The sequence below is a fragment of the Aotus nancymaae genome, unplaced genomic scaffold, assembly GCF_030222135.1.
Source record: "Aotus nancymaae isolate 86718 unplaced genomic scaffold, 86718_ANA_hifiasm-v0.15.2.pri h1tg000011l, whole genome shotgun sequence".
NCBI lineage: Eukaryota > Metazoa > Chordata > Mammalia > Primates > Aotidae > Aotus > Aotus nancymaae.
The window spans coordinates 83,371,676-83,389,671 of record NW_026988422.1 but is presented as its reverse complement, the minus strand read 5'-3'; the positions used below and the strand labels follow the sequence as shown (position 1 = coordinate 83,389,671).

The window sequence follows — 17,996 nt, the reverse complement described above, 5'->3', positions numbered from 1 at the left end:
AAAAACCAGCAAAAACACAATTTACAAAGAAAATTTGAGGAATAATATCTTATTTTTAAAGTTTTCCAGTTGTAACATTCCAGTTACAGAACCCAGAGACACAGAAAGCCAACTTCATTCATCCCTCTAACTGTTAATTGTTCTAGTAGCTGGTAGTTGGTGTGCTAGATACTAAGACACTAATAAACTTAGTATAACAACAATTAAAAAAAAAAAAAGACTTCAAGCTTTACTGTTTACTAAGCATTTTTGCATATATAATCATACTTTTCCTCACAACAACCCCATTTTACATATTAGGGAGACTCAAAAAGAGTACATAATTTGCTCAAAATAACACAATAATTACCAATAAGAGGAGTCTGAACTCACATCTAAATGGGACTTCTAATCTTATACTCTTTTATCTGCTTCCACTCAGGCAATTTTTTTTTTTTTTTGAGACGGAGTTTCGCTCTTGTTACCCAGGCTGGAGTGCAATGGCGCGATCTCGGCTCACCGCAACCTCCGCCTCCTGGGTTCAGGCAATTCTCCTGCCTCAGCCTCCTGAGTAGCTGGGATTACAGGCACACGCCACCATGCCCAGCTAATTTTTTGTATTTTTAGTAGAGACCTGGTTTCACCATGTTGACCAGGATGGTCTCGATCTCTTGACCTCGTGATCCGCCCGCCTCAGCCTCCCAAAGTGCTGGGATTATAGGCGTGAGCCACCGCGCCCAGCGGCATTTTTTTTTTTTTGAGAATTGGGGTCTCATTCTATCACCCAGGCTGGAGTGCAATGGCATGCTCATTGTTCACTGTAGCCTCAAACTCCTGGGCTCACATGATCTTCTTGCCTCAGCCTCCTGATTAGCTGGGCCTATAAGCATGCACCATCATGCCTGTTTGTTTTTTTTTTTTCAAATGGAGACATGGTTTGGCTATGTTGGCCAGGCTGGTCTCAAACTCCTCGCCTCAAGTGATCCTCCCACTTTGGCCTTCCAAAGTGTTGGGATTCATTTTGACCTAAAGATTTTCTTCTTCCTCATTCTTCTGATTGCCAGGCCCAGATTCTCCTTCCATTATGGCAAGCAATATTTTCTAAAGCATAAACTCAAAATTAAGTGTTATGTTTAACATGTGGGAAACTCAGGGCAAAATCAGCATTCCCCTTCCCGTAAGACTTCTCAGACCCTTCATGCTACTATGTACTGTCTTTTTAGGGGTAGGGGTGATTACAATTTTTCTTTTCTCTTTTTGAGATGGAGTTTTGCTCTGTTGCCCAGGCTGGTGTGCAGTGGCGTGATCTTGGCTCACTGTAATCTTCTCCTCTTGGGTTCAAGCGATTCTCATGCCTCAGCCCCATGAGTAGCTGGGATTATAGGTGCCCACCATCCCTGGCTAATTTTTTTGTATTTTTTGTAGAGATGAAGTTTTGCCATGTTGGTCAAGCTGGTCTTGAACTCCTGACCTCAGGTGATCTGCCCACTTCAACCTCCTTAAGTGCTGGGATTATAGGTGTGAGCCACCATGCCCAGCCTACAATTTTTCTTAAGTTGACCACAGAACTTGTTTTTGTTTTGTTTTTCCTATGAAGCTTTATGTATGACTAAAACAGCAGTCAAAACACAGGTTCCAGAGTCTGATGGTCTTGGGTTCAAATGCCAGCTCTCTGTGATGCTGGATAAGTTTTTACACCAGCATATGACTCACATCCTTTATCTGTGAAATGGACATGACAATAACAGCAGCTATCTCATAGGGCTCTTACAAGGCTATAAGCACATATGCTTAAGCATATGAAGTGCTTAGCATGTTACACTGATCATAGTCAAGTTCAGTAAGTGTGAGATAGCCACTTATTCAACAAACACTATATAAAACAAATATCTCTAGAATACCTGACAGTTTTTCCTTCTTTTACAAAACTAGGGTGCAAGGCAGCTATGCAATGATGAAAACAATTGTTGACTTTTTAGTTAGAAGACACAGATCCAAATCCTAGCTTTGCCATTTAAGCAGTGTGACTCTGAGGAAGTGATTTATCCTCTCTGAATCTTAGGAGCCTCTTAGGTAAAATGGTAATAATAATGTAACCACCTGACTCTAGAATCTGCTTTTGACTGGTGCTTATAGGATTACTGTGAAAATCAGATGTGATAACTAAAGTGCCTGCAATAGAGTGGGCACATTTGAACGTGTGTTAACCTTGTTTGTATATGAATCTAGAAGAATCAGAAGCTCTTCATTTATATACATAAGGACTTTTAAAACTTCACATGCATTTTTACTAACTCAAACCCTTTTGTCAATCCCTACAGCTCTGAAGATCTACCATTGGGCCCTTTTAGTCTTTCCGCCTGATCTTTCTCATTCACAAACAGACCTTATTCACTGGATTCAGCACTTCTATCAAAATCCCCAAAAGCCTTCAGGCTCAGAAATAAGCAGACATCAAAAAGGCAGCAACTGTCCTCTTTACTGACATTTCCCCATCTAGAGCCTATAATATGACCAGGATAGTGAAGGAGGTTAAAAAAAAAAAAGGTAATAAAAATGAATAAACAAAGTGCTGAGAAGCCAAGATGTATCCAGCTCTGCTCAAGTGTGACAGATGTCTTCAAGTAACTCTCAATCAAGAGGGTAAGATAGAGAAAATTAAATATCAGATTATTTATTATATACCTTAAATGCAGAAAAAAGAGAAATTATGTAGGGTGTAGAGGTCAGAAAAGGCTTCCTGAAGAAATACTACATGCACAGGGCTGGGTTTTAGAGAATTTCATGGAAAGAAAGCAAAGGTTTGGAAATAGGGAATTAAAGTGGCAAGTGCAGATCCATGACTAAATCATTTTTTTTTGGAGTGGAAGGAGCCAAGCTTCAAGAGTCTGCAGCCACAACATGGAGGGCTCCACCTACAGAAAATAATGAGAAGCTGTCCTGGCAATGGACAGAATTTTGCATCACAACCTGGTTAAGGACTGTCCACAAAGTACTGGGATACCATCCTCTCATCCCATCTTTTTATGAAGCAAGCTGTGTTTAAGCATTCAGTCATGTGTAGGGATGAGTTGATGAGTACTTTGTTCATACCAGTGATCTGATAATCATGAATGTCCCAACCAAGACGTTGAAATTTATCAACTATAGCAAAATGTGTCAACCTTCTCTTCCTTAGGAATCTCCATTCCTTCACTTCCCAATAAGCTGGAGAATAAAAGTACACAGTCTTCATCCTGTGGCTTTGGAAGTGCTCCAAGGTGCATTTGATTTGAATGCATTCTCTCTCCAGGGGAATTTCATCACTGACTACACTTCTATATCAAAGAATATGTTTCATTGCCCTACTCATAAAAATACACCCAACAACCCCTTTTATCCATCTCCTCACCTCCCTTAAGAAGACTCTATCTTGACTTGATACCCAGCTGTCTGATCTAGCAAATACAATGAAAAATGAGTAAGGGTGGTAACTTCTGAAAAACTAGGCAGGGAAGCTCTGTGAGGGGGGCACTCATCTTCCTTGTGCCTGGTTCTCTTTCCTGGTGTCCTTGGTGTGCAGTCTGTGCACATGGGGCCAACAGTTGATTTTAAAAGAGGACAGAGCTCCAAGTGTTCATGCTTCTTCCAGGGCCACACAAGTGAAAGTAGATCACCTTTTCTCTCTTCTAGTACTCATGCTGATGAAGATGGGAGGCAGGCTAGTCTCAAAGAATGCACTGTGGGTCAATCCTGGCATTTGGTAGGTTCTGAACTGGCTGACTCGAGTGAAAATAATTTTTCTTGTCTGTAAATTATTACCAAATGAACTCTGAAGACCCCAGTGACTAGTCATGGAGGTATCAAATCCAAGAAAGACCATGAAGCAGCATAAGTTCTAGATCAAACATTGTAGTCTGTACAACCACACTTTTAACACATCTGGGTTCAATATGCCTTCGGAGGTGCCAGCAGAACTCAAAACCACATTATAAAACCTTTCATTTTCCAGTGCTCTTCACTATGAAAGCTCATACACATCTCTGCAAATAAAATATTATTCCTATTTTTCAGGTGGAAAAACTAAGTCCCAGTGAAGTTATGTGACTTATATAAAGTAACCCTTATATAAAGTAATCATTAGAACCTAGGGGGTTTCCAGCTTCCCAAGCTCAGGTTCTTCCCATGAACTCTAATGAAGTGTGTGCATCAGAATGATTGGTGGAACCTTAAACAACGTACATGTCTGGGTTTCACCTGCACATATTTGGACTTAGGAGGTTTGAGGAGTGGGCCTGGGTACCTGTCTTTAGATTGCAAGGGGCCCTCCCAGTTGAAAAACATTACATAGAATTCCCAAGTTGAAAGTCACTTGATCAAAGCTCTTCAGTAGATTCGCTTGCTGTCCAGGAGAACCACCCCAGAATGTATCCCATCATAGCTACAACTGTTGGAAGAGTGCTCTTCACTGAGTTCTCACTTGTAATTCACTCTTCCCTACACAGAGACCTCACACATCATACCTGTCCAGTGCAGTCCTGGTTAGTTCAATAGACATTTACTGATCACATCAGGCTCCAAGGATAATGAAATATGACATGGAGGAATGTAGAACAATGAATAATGGGCTGTGGCATGAGTACACAGGCACTGAAGACTCAGAGAACCACAGGAGTCACTTGATGGTGGGCTCTGGTTGTATTATCACAATTAGCCAGAAAGCACTGTAGTTAGTCCCAGTTTGTCAACTGCAAGGAACTTATTAATCTCTTAGACCAGTGAATTTGCATGCAAACTAAGCCAAGATCCAAGCTCTCAGCTGATTAGTCACACCATGTTTGGTTCACTGTGTCATAAACATTTCAGTAACAAATATGATTATTTTCCAAGGACTGATTTCTGGCATTCTGAGTCTGAACACTCAGGGAGAGGGGAAGGCTAGAAGTACTCTATCCTCACAATGTGTCAGCCTCTTTCCTGGCTCCTGTGCAATTTCTAATCCAGGATAAGGGTCTATAAAATGCTTTGCTGCTTACAGTAAATTAAAAGAAGAATTAATTTATTGAGTACCTAAATGCTTTATAGAAGTAATCTCCACCAGGCACGGTGGCTCACGCCCGTAATCCCAACACTTTGGGAGGCCAAGGCAGGCAGATCACCTGAGGTCAGGAGTTGGAGATCGGCCTGACCAACATGGAAATGCCCCGTCTCTACAAAAAATAGAAGAAGAAAAAAATTAGCCAGGTGTGGTGGTACATGCCTGTAATTCCAGCTACTTGGGAAGCTGAGGTAGGAGAATCACTTGAACCTGGGAGGTGGAGATTATGGTGAGCTGAGACTGCGTCATTGCACTCCAGCCTGGGCAACAAGAGCAAAACTCTCATTTCAAAAAAAAAAAAAAAAAAAAAAAGAGGTAACCTCATTTAATTAGCATAACAACTCTCAGAGATTGGTAATAGTCCCATTTTACAGATAAGGAAACCAAGGCACAGAGAACTTAAGTAACTTGCTCAAGGTGATAAGACTAGTAGAAAAGTCAAGGTGCTAGCTAGCATAGCAAAACACCTAGTAGTGTTTCCCATCAATACTACTTATTCTCTAAAGGTGAAAATGCTTATCTCTGCAAATAGTGAACTTCAGGGCAGAGAAGTCACCAGTCACAGGGAAAGGACAAAATGGACTTGGGTTATACCCTGAGAAGAAAGCAAAAGCTCTCCCCTCAGGTTTCAACAGCTAAAGCACAGCTAAGAGCACACTATCCCCCTGCTCCTACGCCTCGGCTCCCACACACCTACTAACAGCCCTTGTCTTTATTTTCATCCACCCCAATCCTATACCTTCTAAGGCTCACTCCAGCAGATGCCTCCTCCTGAAAGTCTCTTTTAACTTTCACTATGGCAAAACTGTGTCCATCTCCCGGCCATAGCACGTTACTTGCATCCCTATGGAATCTATCTTACTCTCCTATGTTAATCTTGTCTTTGCTACCCACTACTCCATGCTTCTGATCTGTCTGTTCCCCACCTTTTGAGGACAGTGTTCCTGGAGGCAGGACTAAGGATTACACATATTTACATTTTCTACTCTGGCTTATACTAAGTAGATGTTCAGGAAATATTTGTTCAATGAGTGGTTATCCTAATATCAGAAGGGCCCTCCTACATCCCTCCCCCAAAATGACCCATTGCCTGTCTTTTCAGAACCTACATGGTTGAGGATATGTTTGCAACTACCCTAAGTATCCAGCAAGAGACATACAGACCCAAGTTGGTATTCTGTTTCAGGACTCATTCCTCTTGGGAGTAAGTCCAGTTAAATTGTTCCTCTTTGTTCTCTTTTGTTATTAGCATAAGTGACTACTATTACACCAAGCAAAGAGGAATGGGAGATAACAAAAACTGTTTTAAAATGTGGCATTTGAATCAGTTAAACATTAACTGATTAAACTTTCACTGATTACAAAATACAAAATACAAACAATACAGCAAGGTTTTATAATTTATATACTTCTTTCCTGAACATTATCCTCAAAATAGTCCTTTTGCTATATGTGAGGTAACTAAAGCCTAGAGAAATAAAGTGACAGTCACAGCTTACAATTCCCTTGTAAATGGAGCCAAATATTCAGATCTACAACACCACCTTGCTCTGAGTAAAATTCAACAACTGCACACTTATTTAATAATGAAGGCCAGATTGATATTTTTAAGTATATCTCCTTTGCCATGTAAACTATCTGTTTCCCAATGCATAAAGGGCTTAAACAACTCAACACAAAGAAAACAAATGCTCTTATACAAAAATGGACAAAAGATCTAGACATTTCTCAAAAGACATACAAATGGCCAACAGGTATATTAAAAAAATGTTCAACATCACTAATCATCTAGGAAATGCAAATCAAAACCACAATATCATCTCACAGAGTTTTAACAAAAAGCCAGTAAGTGACTCTGGCATGGATGTGGAGAAAGCGGGGGCCCTTGTACACTGCTAGTGAGAATGTAAATGAGTACAGCCATTGTGAAAAACAATTTGGAGGTTCCTCAAAAAAACTAAAAGTAGAACTACCACATGATCCAGCAATCTCACTGCTGAATACGTGGCTAAAAGAAAGGAAATCGGTATATTGAGGAGATTAATTTTACTCCCAAGCTTACTGTAGCATTAGTCCAAATGGGACTTTAGGTTGGGCGTGATGGCTCATGCCTATAATCCCAGCACTTTGGGAGGCCAAGGCGGGTGGGTCACTTATGGCCAGGAGTTTGAGACCAGCCTGGCCGACATGGGGAAACCCTGCCTCTATTAAAAATATAAAAATTAGCTGGGCGTGGTGACCCATGCCTGTAATCCCAGCTACTTGGGAGGCTGAGGCATGAGAATAGCATGAATCTGGGAGGCGGAGGCTGCAGTGAGCTGAGATGGTGCCATTGCACTCCAGCCTGGACAACAGAGCAAGACTCTGTCTAAAAAAAAAAAAGAAAACAACAACAACATACAAATCAACCTAAGTGTCCATCAACAGATGAATGGATTTTAAAAAATGGGGTATAAATATACAATAGAATATTATTCAGCCATAAGAAAAAATGAAGTCCTGTCATTTGTAGCAACCTAGATGAAACTGGAGGACATCATGTTAAGTGAAATGAGGGCCAAATACAGCATTTCCCACTAATATGTGGGAGCTAAAAAAATTGGAACTCATGGAGATAGAGAGTAGAATGATGGCTATCAGAGGTGGCAGGGGTAGTGGGGAGAGGGTAATAAAGAGGGACAATTAGTGGATACAGAAATACAGTCTGGTAGAAGGAATAAGATTTAGTGTTCAGTAGCACAATAGGGCAACAAGAGTTAACAATAATTTATTGTATATTTCAAAATAACTAAAAAAGTATAATTGGAATGTTCTTAACACAAATGATAAACACTTATGAAGGAACAAAGTGGACATACAAGAAAAAAAAGAAAGAGGAAAAAAAAGAAAAACGCTTGAGGTGATAGGCATTCCAATTACCCTGATTTGATCATTACACATTGCACATTGTATACTTGTATCAAAATATCACATGTACCCCATAAACAGGTATACTTATTATCTATAAGAATTAAAATTTTTATAAATAAATAGTTTCCCCAAATGACATCTTGCTTTTGGCTTGTCAGAGGGACACCAGGTGAAACTGTCAAGCCAATGAGTTCTGTCCATCCCTCTCTTGCCTGCTCCATTCTCTCTCCTGGTCTCTCTGCCCTCTGCATTCTTTCTCCAGCCAGTGCTCCCACCATCATCTATCAAAGACCCACATGGTTGTGGATTCCAACAGGCCCCGGGGATCTAAGACAGAGGAATCATAGCTCCTCACAGTTAGGGGCTGTGACTTACTTAATTCAAAGTATTTTGATTATCAGACATTTATTAATACCTCCCAGAGCTGACAGTATGCAGTCAGCAGTAGTTGTAGGGATACAAGATGATGACATTCTCTCTGACCTCAAGGAGTTCATGCTTTAGTAGAGGAGAAGATGTGAGAAAAACTAATCATCATACACAGTAGTAAGCACTATACAGGGATGGGCTGGAAGAGCTGTGGGAAGTGGGAGGAAGGTGGGTCATTCTACCCCAGGTCGGTCATCTGTTTCTTTCTGTTCCCTATTTTTCCTACATCTATGGAGCATGTGCCAGGCACCATGACAAGCTCGGGGCCCACAGGAAAGACTGAAAGGTTGGTCCGACAGTTAAGACAGAAGGTCAATTTATAGGATGGCATTTCAGGCACACAGTATCTGGGAAAGAGGGACTGAAGTAAACTGACTGAATCCCTTAACAGCTGGGTGGACTTTGAACAAATTACTTAACCTCTCTGAGTCTCTGTTATCATTTCTTTCATTCATTTTACAAATATTTATTAGATATCTACTGTGTGCAAGGCACTAGAGATACAACAGTGTAATTTTTTTTCTGAGACCCTGGAGTACAGTGGCACGATACTGGCTCACTGCAGCCTTGACTTCCTGAGCTCAGATGATCCTCTCACCTCAGCCTCCCAAGTAGCTGGGACCACAGGCATATGTCACCATGCCCAACTAATTTTTGTATTTCTTGTAGACATGGGGTTTTGCCATGTTACCCAGGCTGGTCTGGGACTCCTGGGCTCAAGCAATGTATCTGCCTCAGCCTCCCAAAATGCTGGCATTACAGACGTGAGTCACTGTGCCTGGCCATAGCTGTGTAGTTGTTTTTTTTTTTTTTTTGAGATGGAGTCTCGCTCTGTCTCCCAGGCTACAGTGCAGTGGCGCAATCTCAGGTCACTGCAACCTCCCCATCCTGGGTTCAAGCAATTCTCCTGCCTCAGCCTCCTGAGTAGCTGGGATTACAGGCGCCTGCCACCACACCTAGCCAATTTATGTATTTTTAGTAGAGACGGGGTTTCACCATATTGTTGAGGCTGGTCTCGAACTCCTGACCTCATGATCCGCCCGTCTCAGCCAACTGCGTTATTTTTAAAAACCTATCCTTGTGGCATTTAGGTTCTGTTGAGGGGGATAAACAATAACAAATACAAAATATAAATCTACAGTATATGGATGGTGATATGTGATCTGGCAAAAAATAAAGCAGAGTAAAAAGAAAGAGAGTGCCCATTGTGAGAAGAGGAATATTAAAAAGACAGGTCAGGGTGACATCTGAGCAGAGGCCTGGAGGAGACCAGGGCATAATCCACGTGGCCACCTGTAGAGAACAATTCAGTGCAGAGGCCTCAAGGAGGAGGCAGCCTGGTGTGTTCAAGGAACAGCATAAGCTGGTGAGGCCAGAGTGGTGTGGAAGAGACAGGGTGCTGTTAGAGATGAAATCTGATGACAAGGCCAGGCTAACTGGGCCTAGTAAGCCACTGCAGGAGCTTGGGCTTTCACTCTCAGAGAAATGGGAAGTCACTGGGAGGGGAGGTGGGGTGGTTGGACAACACTGACAACAGGAGTGACATGATTTGATTTCTTATCTTAAAAAGGAAAATGGGTAAAAAATTGAGATCAGAGGAACAAGACAGAAGCTTGCAGGGCAGTTACAATGCTAATGCAACAATTCAGATGCTGGCATTTGGACAAGGCAGGTGGTAGCAGAGCCAGCAGGAAGAGAGGCAGAGCTGGTAGGACTTCGCTTAATGCATGAGAGAGGAGATGAGCAGAGTAGGAGAAAGGGGTCAAGAATGATTGAACAACTAGAAGGAAAGAGTTGCGGAGCTACCATTGACTGGGCTGTGGAAGAGTGAAGAAGGGACAGGAAGGAGCTGGAGAACTGTGTTAGACCTACGTTTGAGATGCCTAATTAGGTTTCTGGTAGTGACATCAAATAAGCAGATGGATATATGGGCCCAGAGTTTAGGGCAAGTTCTGGTGTGGACTGTGTTTTCATCTTCTGTAAGCTACATGGCTGCCTGGGGCAGGGCAATCCAGGCAGAGACACAGCCAGTTAAGAGGTCCGGAGGAGCAAAAAAGGCATGGTCCCGGAACAGCACATGGCCTGCGTGCCTAGAGTGGTGTGGAGGAGAGAGCCCATTTATGTGAGTTAAAGTTACCTTAGGCAAAGCAACCAGCTGTGATTGGCACACAGTAAGCACTCAATGATCAAGTGTATTTTCCTTCCCCTTCCCTGCCTGGCCCAGTATCTACCTCCTGTTCATCTGAGACTTATTTCCTTAGCTCAGATCAATGTACTAAACATCTGTTTTGTCAAGGTCCTACAGGAGCCTGGAAAATGAGAGGGACTAAGCTGGCTTGGGATCTTGACACTTGGATGGTTCTAGAGCCTTGCAAACTTCAGGTCTTCCTCAATACCCCTCATTTTAACTCCTATCAATATTCCAGCAAAAGAGCAAGAAAAATCATAACATTTCCAAAGACTAGATATAAATTTGAATCAAGGAAGCTGGTTAGAGTTTGGACTTCAAACACTTCCATGATGTTTTTGTTTAAAAATAAAACAGACTCAAAATAATAACTTCCATTTTCACGTGACTAACAAATAGCAATTGTGGATTTTAGATCTTGGTACACTACATTCTTTCTGGAAATAAATCAGAATAAGTCAAATACCAGGAGTTCTGAGAAACAGAGGTCTCTGATTTGGGCTCCATTCTCACTTGATGGATTACAGGGGGAAAAGTCACATTTAAAACTCTTCATTCTGGGGTTCAAGCTCCCAGGATGTGTCCCTTTATATTCATGTAGGAAGAACTGCTGTGATTTATAAAGTTTATATCATCCCATTTTATTGTAACAGTGTTATGGAGTTTCTTGGTGAGAATCACTCTCCCCATTTTCAGTTGACACTAAGGAAGATCAAAAGAGTCGCCAAGCCCACCAAGTTAGTTCATGGCAGCACTAGGATTATTAGCCAAGTTCTCTGATTCTTATCCCAACATTTCTTCGGGATGAGAATCACAGAAGTTGGTTTATAATCCTACTGCTCTGCAAGACCTCCCCAGGTGACAGGTGGTTCACCTACCTGTCACTGAACTACTTCTTTCTGCTCTCTATTGTTCTTACCCATACCTCCACCCTGCCTTTGCCTCAAACATCCCATCTCCATGAAGGTCAACCTTCTGCTTTTCCTAAGCCAATGGTTTGCAAAGTCTGGTCCCCAGGCCTGCAGCATCAGACTCATCTGGGAACTTGTTAGAAACACAGATTCTCAGGCCTCGCCCCAGACCTACTGAATCAGAAATTCTGGAAGTGGGTTCCAGCAATCTGAGTTTTAATGAGCTTTCCAGGGAATCTGCTGCATGCTAAAGCTAGAGAATCGCCCTGAACTAAGCTAAAAAGCTAGGTACACCTCTGTAGTCCACCAGGCCCCACATACACAATCTAGAGAAGAAAGCCATTTGCCTGGCACCATACAGCAGCAATTTTTCAGGGCCAGCTTAGGGAGAAGCTTGAAGCAGGAGATAACAGGCCTCCCTTTTGTGGTCTACCCTCCATAATGATGGCCCCTTTTTCTCAATCAGTGCAATGGTCTTTAAATTCAACCCCCTTCCACCTCATCAGACTCAGTTCTTGGCTCTGAAGCCCACCACAATGGTAGTGGATTTGTTGATATATTACCCTCCTCCCTAACCATGAAATGTAACGAGAGGCTCCAAGCTCTGTTTAAGAGGGTAGATAAGGCTTACTTCATCTAGAATAAATGCTAACAATAAAATGTGAACCTCACAATTGTGCTACTTTCTACAAATTACAGAACGCTTCCATAACTCTCACAAGTATCACAAAAGCTACTTTTGAAACAGACACTAGAACCCAGGACTCCTGATTTATTCCCTAAGGGCCTATCTACTGTAACATGTCAGACATTAAATAAATTCTTCTTAGTCATCTAATGGAGCTATTATAAAAGTTCTGGTCACTCTGTAAGGGTGCGGGCCCATGTCACCAGAGCACACTGCCACAGAGGAAGAATTTCTTTGTCACAAACCCAGGCCATTAGAAATAATGCAGAGATACACGTTTAAACAAAGGATAACTTCCTGAATCCAAAGCATCAAGTTTGCTGAAAAGGGCAGGGGACAACCTTTATGGTCCGACTCTTCTTTGTGAAGATCTAATGATCCTCTTATCTACTCCCTTGACTGGCTAACAGGTCTGTAGTTTTCTCTTAGAATAATGAAAGGTGGTTATTCTTAATGTTTTAATGTCTATTGCAGCAACATTTGGAGGAACGAAAAATGCCTGTAGAGGTAAAACGGGTTCCCAATCACTCTTCGCCCATCAATATGGAATTTATGCTCAGTTCTAAAATGCACAAAAACTGCATTTGAAAAATGAGAAGCTTTCAGAGGTCAGAAACGCACACACACACAGACACACACTCTTCCATATGTTCCAGAGAGATGGAAATATACACAAGAAGAATCTGACGACCCTCCCATTCTGCCTCCTTTATTTTCGTTTCTTAGAAACTCTTTCTATTGGAACATCCCTTCCCACATTTATATCCAGGGATAGATTCCTGGAGAAGAGATGGAGAAGAGAACAGGGGTAAGATTCACAAAAGATCTAATTTGGAGCACTAATAATTACAGCAGCTGAAAAGCATACTAAAGCAAAGGACCCCGTTAACAAAACACTATCAGGGCACTTCCCAAAAAACAGCCCAGCCATGAGATTACTACTAAAAATAAGGAAGCAGAGCCACAGGAAGCAGAGCCAAAATCAAATCTCAACTATGCCGACAGACTTGCAGAATTTTTCACCTTCACTGCTACAATTAGCATTTTTTAAAAAGAGCAGTAGATTGCATGAGTTGACAAAGGAAGAAAAACAAAAGATAGCAAGAGACTCATTCTGGATACACAGTTGCTATTCCGTATTCATAACTCTACACCAGCAACAGCAGCTCAAATAAGGCACAAGGTGGGGTCCTGGACAAATTCACACATGATCAGACCAATTATCCATGCTGCACTTCTGCACACAGTAAACACCCCTGACCTGCACCACCTCTGCATCTCCCACCCCCAAGATCGGGATAAACCCTACCATATGCTGAAGAGAACCCTGTTTTTTTTTTTTGTGAGAACCAGCCACAGCCTAAGCTGTCATTACACAGCAAAAACCTAGCGAGAACAAAAAGCCAGTAGCAGACTGATGTAGAAAGCCCAGAACATACCTGAATTCTTCAAATGCAAACATGACCTAGTCAGAGACAATTTCCTTAGATTGTGTGGTAGTCTTTTTGGTGTGAAGGACAACCATTTAGTTAGTCAGATGGTGCAAAGTGCAGAAGAAAGAGGCGGGGTTTCCACACCCCCCAATATTCTGAAGTAAAAGGCTTTCGGCAGACAGGGGCCTGCAGCCTCCAGCTCCGCCAGCTGCTGACAAGCGGCAGCTAACAGGGGAGGCAGCTAGAAAACCATGTGATCATTCCAGCAAGTCTGATTAATGCAGTGTATGCTTAGGCTCCAGGCTGGGAACTGGATTAGTCTAGAGAAAGAAGTCGAACCCAGGGCACGCTTGGGATCCTGGGTAAAGCATGTAACCCATCCCACCCCCTACCAGAACTGTGCAGGCTGGGGAGGAAGGAGGAAGGTTGAAAGGAATGAGAATGCAACCTGTTCCGCTGTGATCTGTCTAATTACCTCATCTTCCTGTGGCTGCTGCTGCTATAAGATCAGGCATGACCAACATTATACATGAACATAAGTACTGCAAAATTCTGCAGAATTCTGCATTTTATCATTCCTCTTCCAAACATTATTTTAGCACAAATGCATAAGCTGCTTCAGAATCACAAAAGTCACATTTTATGTCCATCACTTTACCATGACCAACATGACCTTGCATATCACCCCTGATCTGTGATCTCATTTATTTGATTATTCATTTATTGAGCATATAATGTACCAGGCTCTCACCAATTCCCTGAAGTACAAAAATTGCTATAATCATTTCAGAAGAGAAGAAAAAGGAAATGAATGCTAGCCCCCAAAAGAGAAAATGTTTATCAGGCTGGCAAGATTTGGCAAATGAGCAGCTGAGGCTGTATTCTGAAAGTCGCCATGAAGAAAAATCTTCAGCATTCAGGTTGCAACTCTTTATGAAATAAGCAAGACAGATCTCAAATAAAAACCTGTGAGTCACTCTTGGCTTTTTTTCTCTCCCTTGCACCACAGCGTCATCAATCACTAACTGTGATCGACCTGGAAAAGGTGGCCTGAAGCTGCCCCGTCCCTCTCGCCCACTCACGAGACCTGAGGGTGCCCTCAGCGTCCCTCACTCAGCCTCTGGCATTAGAAAAATTGCTCTAGCTGATTTATAGAGAAGGTGTGGAAGAATGAAGACCAGTTACTAATGTGATTTTGATGCCCCTGTTTAACCCCACATTACTAATTCCTCAGTGCCCAAGAGATAAAGTTTTTTACGCTTCACCCTGACATACCAAGTCTTATTTCTCCAATTCTCTCTTCCACTAAAACTCTTCACAAACCCCAAAATTCAGCCAGACATTCACAGTTCCCAAAATCTGTCAGGACCTCCCTTCTCCGGCCCATGAACCAGCTAGATGAGCTCATGCGCTGCTCCCTCGCCACTCCCTCTCCAGAGGGCTGAGCTTACCCCAGGGCGGTGCGCTGCTCTCTCTCCTTGGCTGCCACCTGTATGGCATCTGGAATTCTGTCTGCCTCCCCTATAAATTTAAGAGTTCCTTGAGGACAGGGATATGTGAAGTTAATTTCTGTATTCCCAATGCCTGGCACAGCACTTGACAAAAAGGAATTATTCAAATAAGGTTTGCTGAATGAACCTCTTTTGCCTCAAGAGTGATCCAATACATGCATTTGCACAAAGGTGCTCTGGGACAAATATATCACTCTTCATACAGTTATCTCTGTCTCGAAGAGAAGACAGTCCAGGGCTTGTCTCAAAGAAATGCAATGACAAAGGTCAAATGAGGGAGACTGATGAGTTATGGAGGTGTCGGGGTGAATCCTATGGTCCCCCAAATCACACAGCAATCACCTAAGCGGATCTGGAATGCCTTCTGCACTACTCCTGACCAGCCTCTGCCTGAGACCTCTGGTGATGGCAGCTTCTTGGCAGAATCATAATAACAGGAAACACAAAATATTCAAGTCATTAAATAACCCAGTTTTAAGTCCCAGATCTGCCACTTACTTTGTGATCATTGACAAGCTACAATTCTCTGGGCCTTGGATTTACCCTATATAAAACCAGAATAATACTGATACTGCCCATGCCTCTCTCACAGGAGTGTTGTAAGAAACCAATAAAGGAGGAGTTGCAAAAGTTCTTTATCAAGTATAATAAGTTATATAAATATTTTCATCAGCTTTATTATCTCACAAGATCATCTCTAACTGGACAGCTCTGATTATTGGGTGGTTCTTTTTCATGATGAGACTACCACTTCTAGGAAGTATCCTGTCTGCTCAATGGGTAGCTCATTTAATTTTGTGGAGACCTCTAGACTCTTTCCACGACCTCTAGACTCTTTCCACCAGTGACTCAGGACTCTCCTTTTGCAGGTATAACCAGCACTTTTCAGGGTAATTAATAAGGTCCTGGTAGAGGGCAGTTGGTATAAATGATGAAAAATCAAATCCCAGCACCACGTTTATTTTACACATAATATTATGAAATTCTCCCAATTCACTAATAAGGAAACAGAGGCTAAAGTGTTAAGTAATTTGTCCAGGGTCTTACAGCTATACGTGGCAGAGTAATGACATGGACTCTGGCTGAGCTAACTCCAACATGCTCTCCTGGTCCAATGATCCAACCAGCTCAGCTGCCTCCAGAAGATGACTAATTTATATACTGTCAGGCAGCCTGTGGCCCTGAAGAGGGGCTGGGACACTGACCCTTTGGGCTATTTTATGCAGCTGGCCAGGTGAATCACCAAATTTCATGGCCAAGAGACCTGCAAGGGCTAAAAAAAAAGTGCCTCAAATGTCCCAGGAAGTGAGAGGTAGACACCTGAGTTAACATCCATTGGGGTCCAAATGGGAACCAAGTCTGCTTCAAAGGCTAGACATCCTCAACCATTTGATTACTGCTAACACCAAAGTGTCAGAAACAGAAATGTAAGTGAGGGTCCATGACTCCTGACAACTCCACTCCTGTCTGGAATAGGGCTCAAAAAGGCACGTCTGTGACCACATAATGTGTGTGTGTGTTTTAAAAGGCATTCCAAGCCATTCACCAACAACTCAGGCTCAGATAATGCACATTCCTACTCCGGGACTCAAGTTCCCTTTGTACCATGAAAGAATAGCCAGATACTAATTTTTTAAATTAATGTCTTTTTTTTTTTTTTTCTGGAGACAAAGTCTTACTCTGTCACCCAGGCTGGAGTGCAGTGGTGCAACCTCCGCTCACTGCAACCTCCGCCTCCCAGGTTCATACAATTCTCATGCCTCAGCTCCCCCAGTAGCTGGGATTACAGGCATACACCACCATGCCAGAATAATTTATTTTTTATTTTTACTAGAGACAGGGTTTTGCCACGTTGGCCAGGCTGGTCTCAAACTCATGGCATCAAGTGATCCACCCACCTTGGCCTCCCAAAGTGTTGGGATTACAGGCATGAGCCACTGTGTCCAGCCAATAATTATCTTATTTTAAAAAATAACACTTCCATGGAACCCTAATATGTACAACTGATCAAACTAGAATAGTTCCGGCTGAAAAAGGGGTAGAGGGGCCCTAGATTCTCTGCTGCAGGTCCTTCCTTCCCTCTACCAGGGACAGGCTCTGCCTGACCACACTGGCCTAAATGACTCCAGCAGGCCCCGTCAGTGCTAATGACCTATGGGGGCTCTCCCAGCTACAAACTGTCACACTCACCCTAATCTGGATTCACTTCCTCCTTCTAGTTTCATTCCTAAGAATATCCTCCCTACCCTCACTGGTCTCTTCTGTCATGGCAGAACACTCATCTGCAGTGACTGGACATGTGTGCTGCCTGGGACTTCTCCAGAGAAGCAAACATGGAGACACTGACACAAACACAACCATGAACAGGAAATGTCCCTGGGTTCCTAACAATGTGGGAAAGCTAAATGAGAATATTTTAAACAAGTGTCCTTAGCTTAACCAGTACCTTAGTTTTGCAAGCCACGTCTCTTCATTTGAAATGGTCAATTGTCCAAGAAAAGGAATTTATGATTTGTTAGTACTGAATCTCTTCACAGTTTACTTGGAGGCCAAGAAATAGACAGTTTAAGGCCCTGATGTCCTGTAGATTTGAGGCCTTACAATCAACATTTCCTCTGCCACTTTTTTAGGCTATAGGCACACAGCCACGATGGACATGAAGCAAAATAAGGACTGAGAATCTGAACAGAATCTAATGCGCCAATCAAGTAAAAAAAGAACTCTATCTCAACATTTACTAATACCCACATTCACTTCTGTGCTGTGTAGAGATGAAACAGAAGGAGTCACAAATGGAAGTCAGAGATGATCATGACTAAAAATACTATTCTTTTCTCACGGCCCTATCAAGGATCTTTCCAATGGCCAGG

The 17,996-nt window shown here is 42.4% G+C and overlaps 1 protein-coding gene across 2 annotated transcripts in view; it reads right to left on the bottom strand.

The window, feature by feature from the left end:
• EVL (Enah/Vasp-like) overlaps nt 1-17,996 on the bottom strand; it is a 179,166-nt gene that overhangs the window by 110,587 nt on the left and 50,583 nt on the right. The window contains exon 1 of one of the 2 annotated variants that reach the window (XM_012471253.2): nt 13,622-13,779. The exons of the other annotated variant lie outside the window; for it this stretch is intronic. Within the exon in view, the coding sequence (XP_012326676.1) occupies nt 13,622-13,644 (23 nt within the window). The 5' untranslated portion in view covers nt 13,645-13,779. Of the gene's footprint in view, nt 1-13,621; nt 13,780-17,996 lie in introns of those variants that run through there. 2 annotated transcript variants of the gene reach the window in all.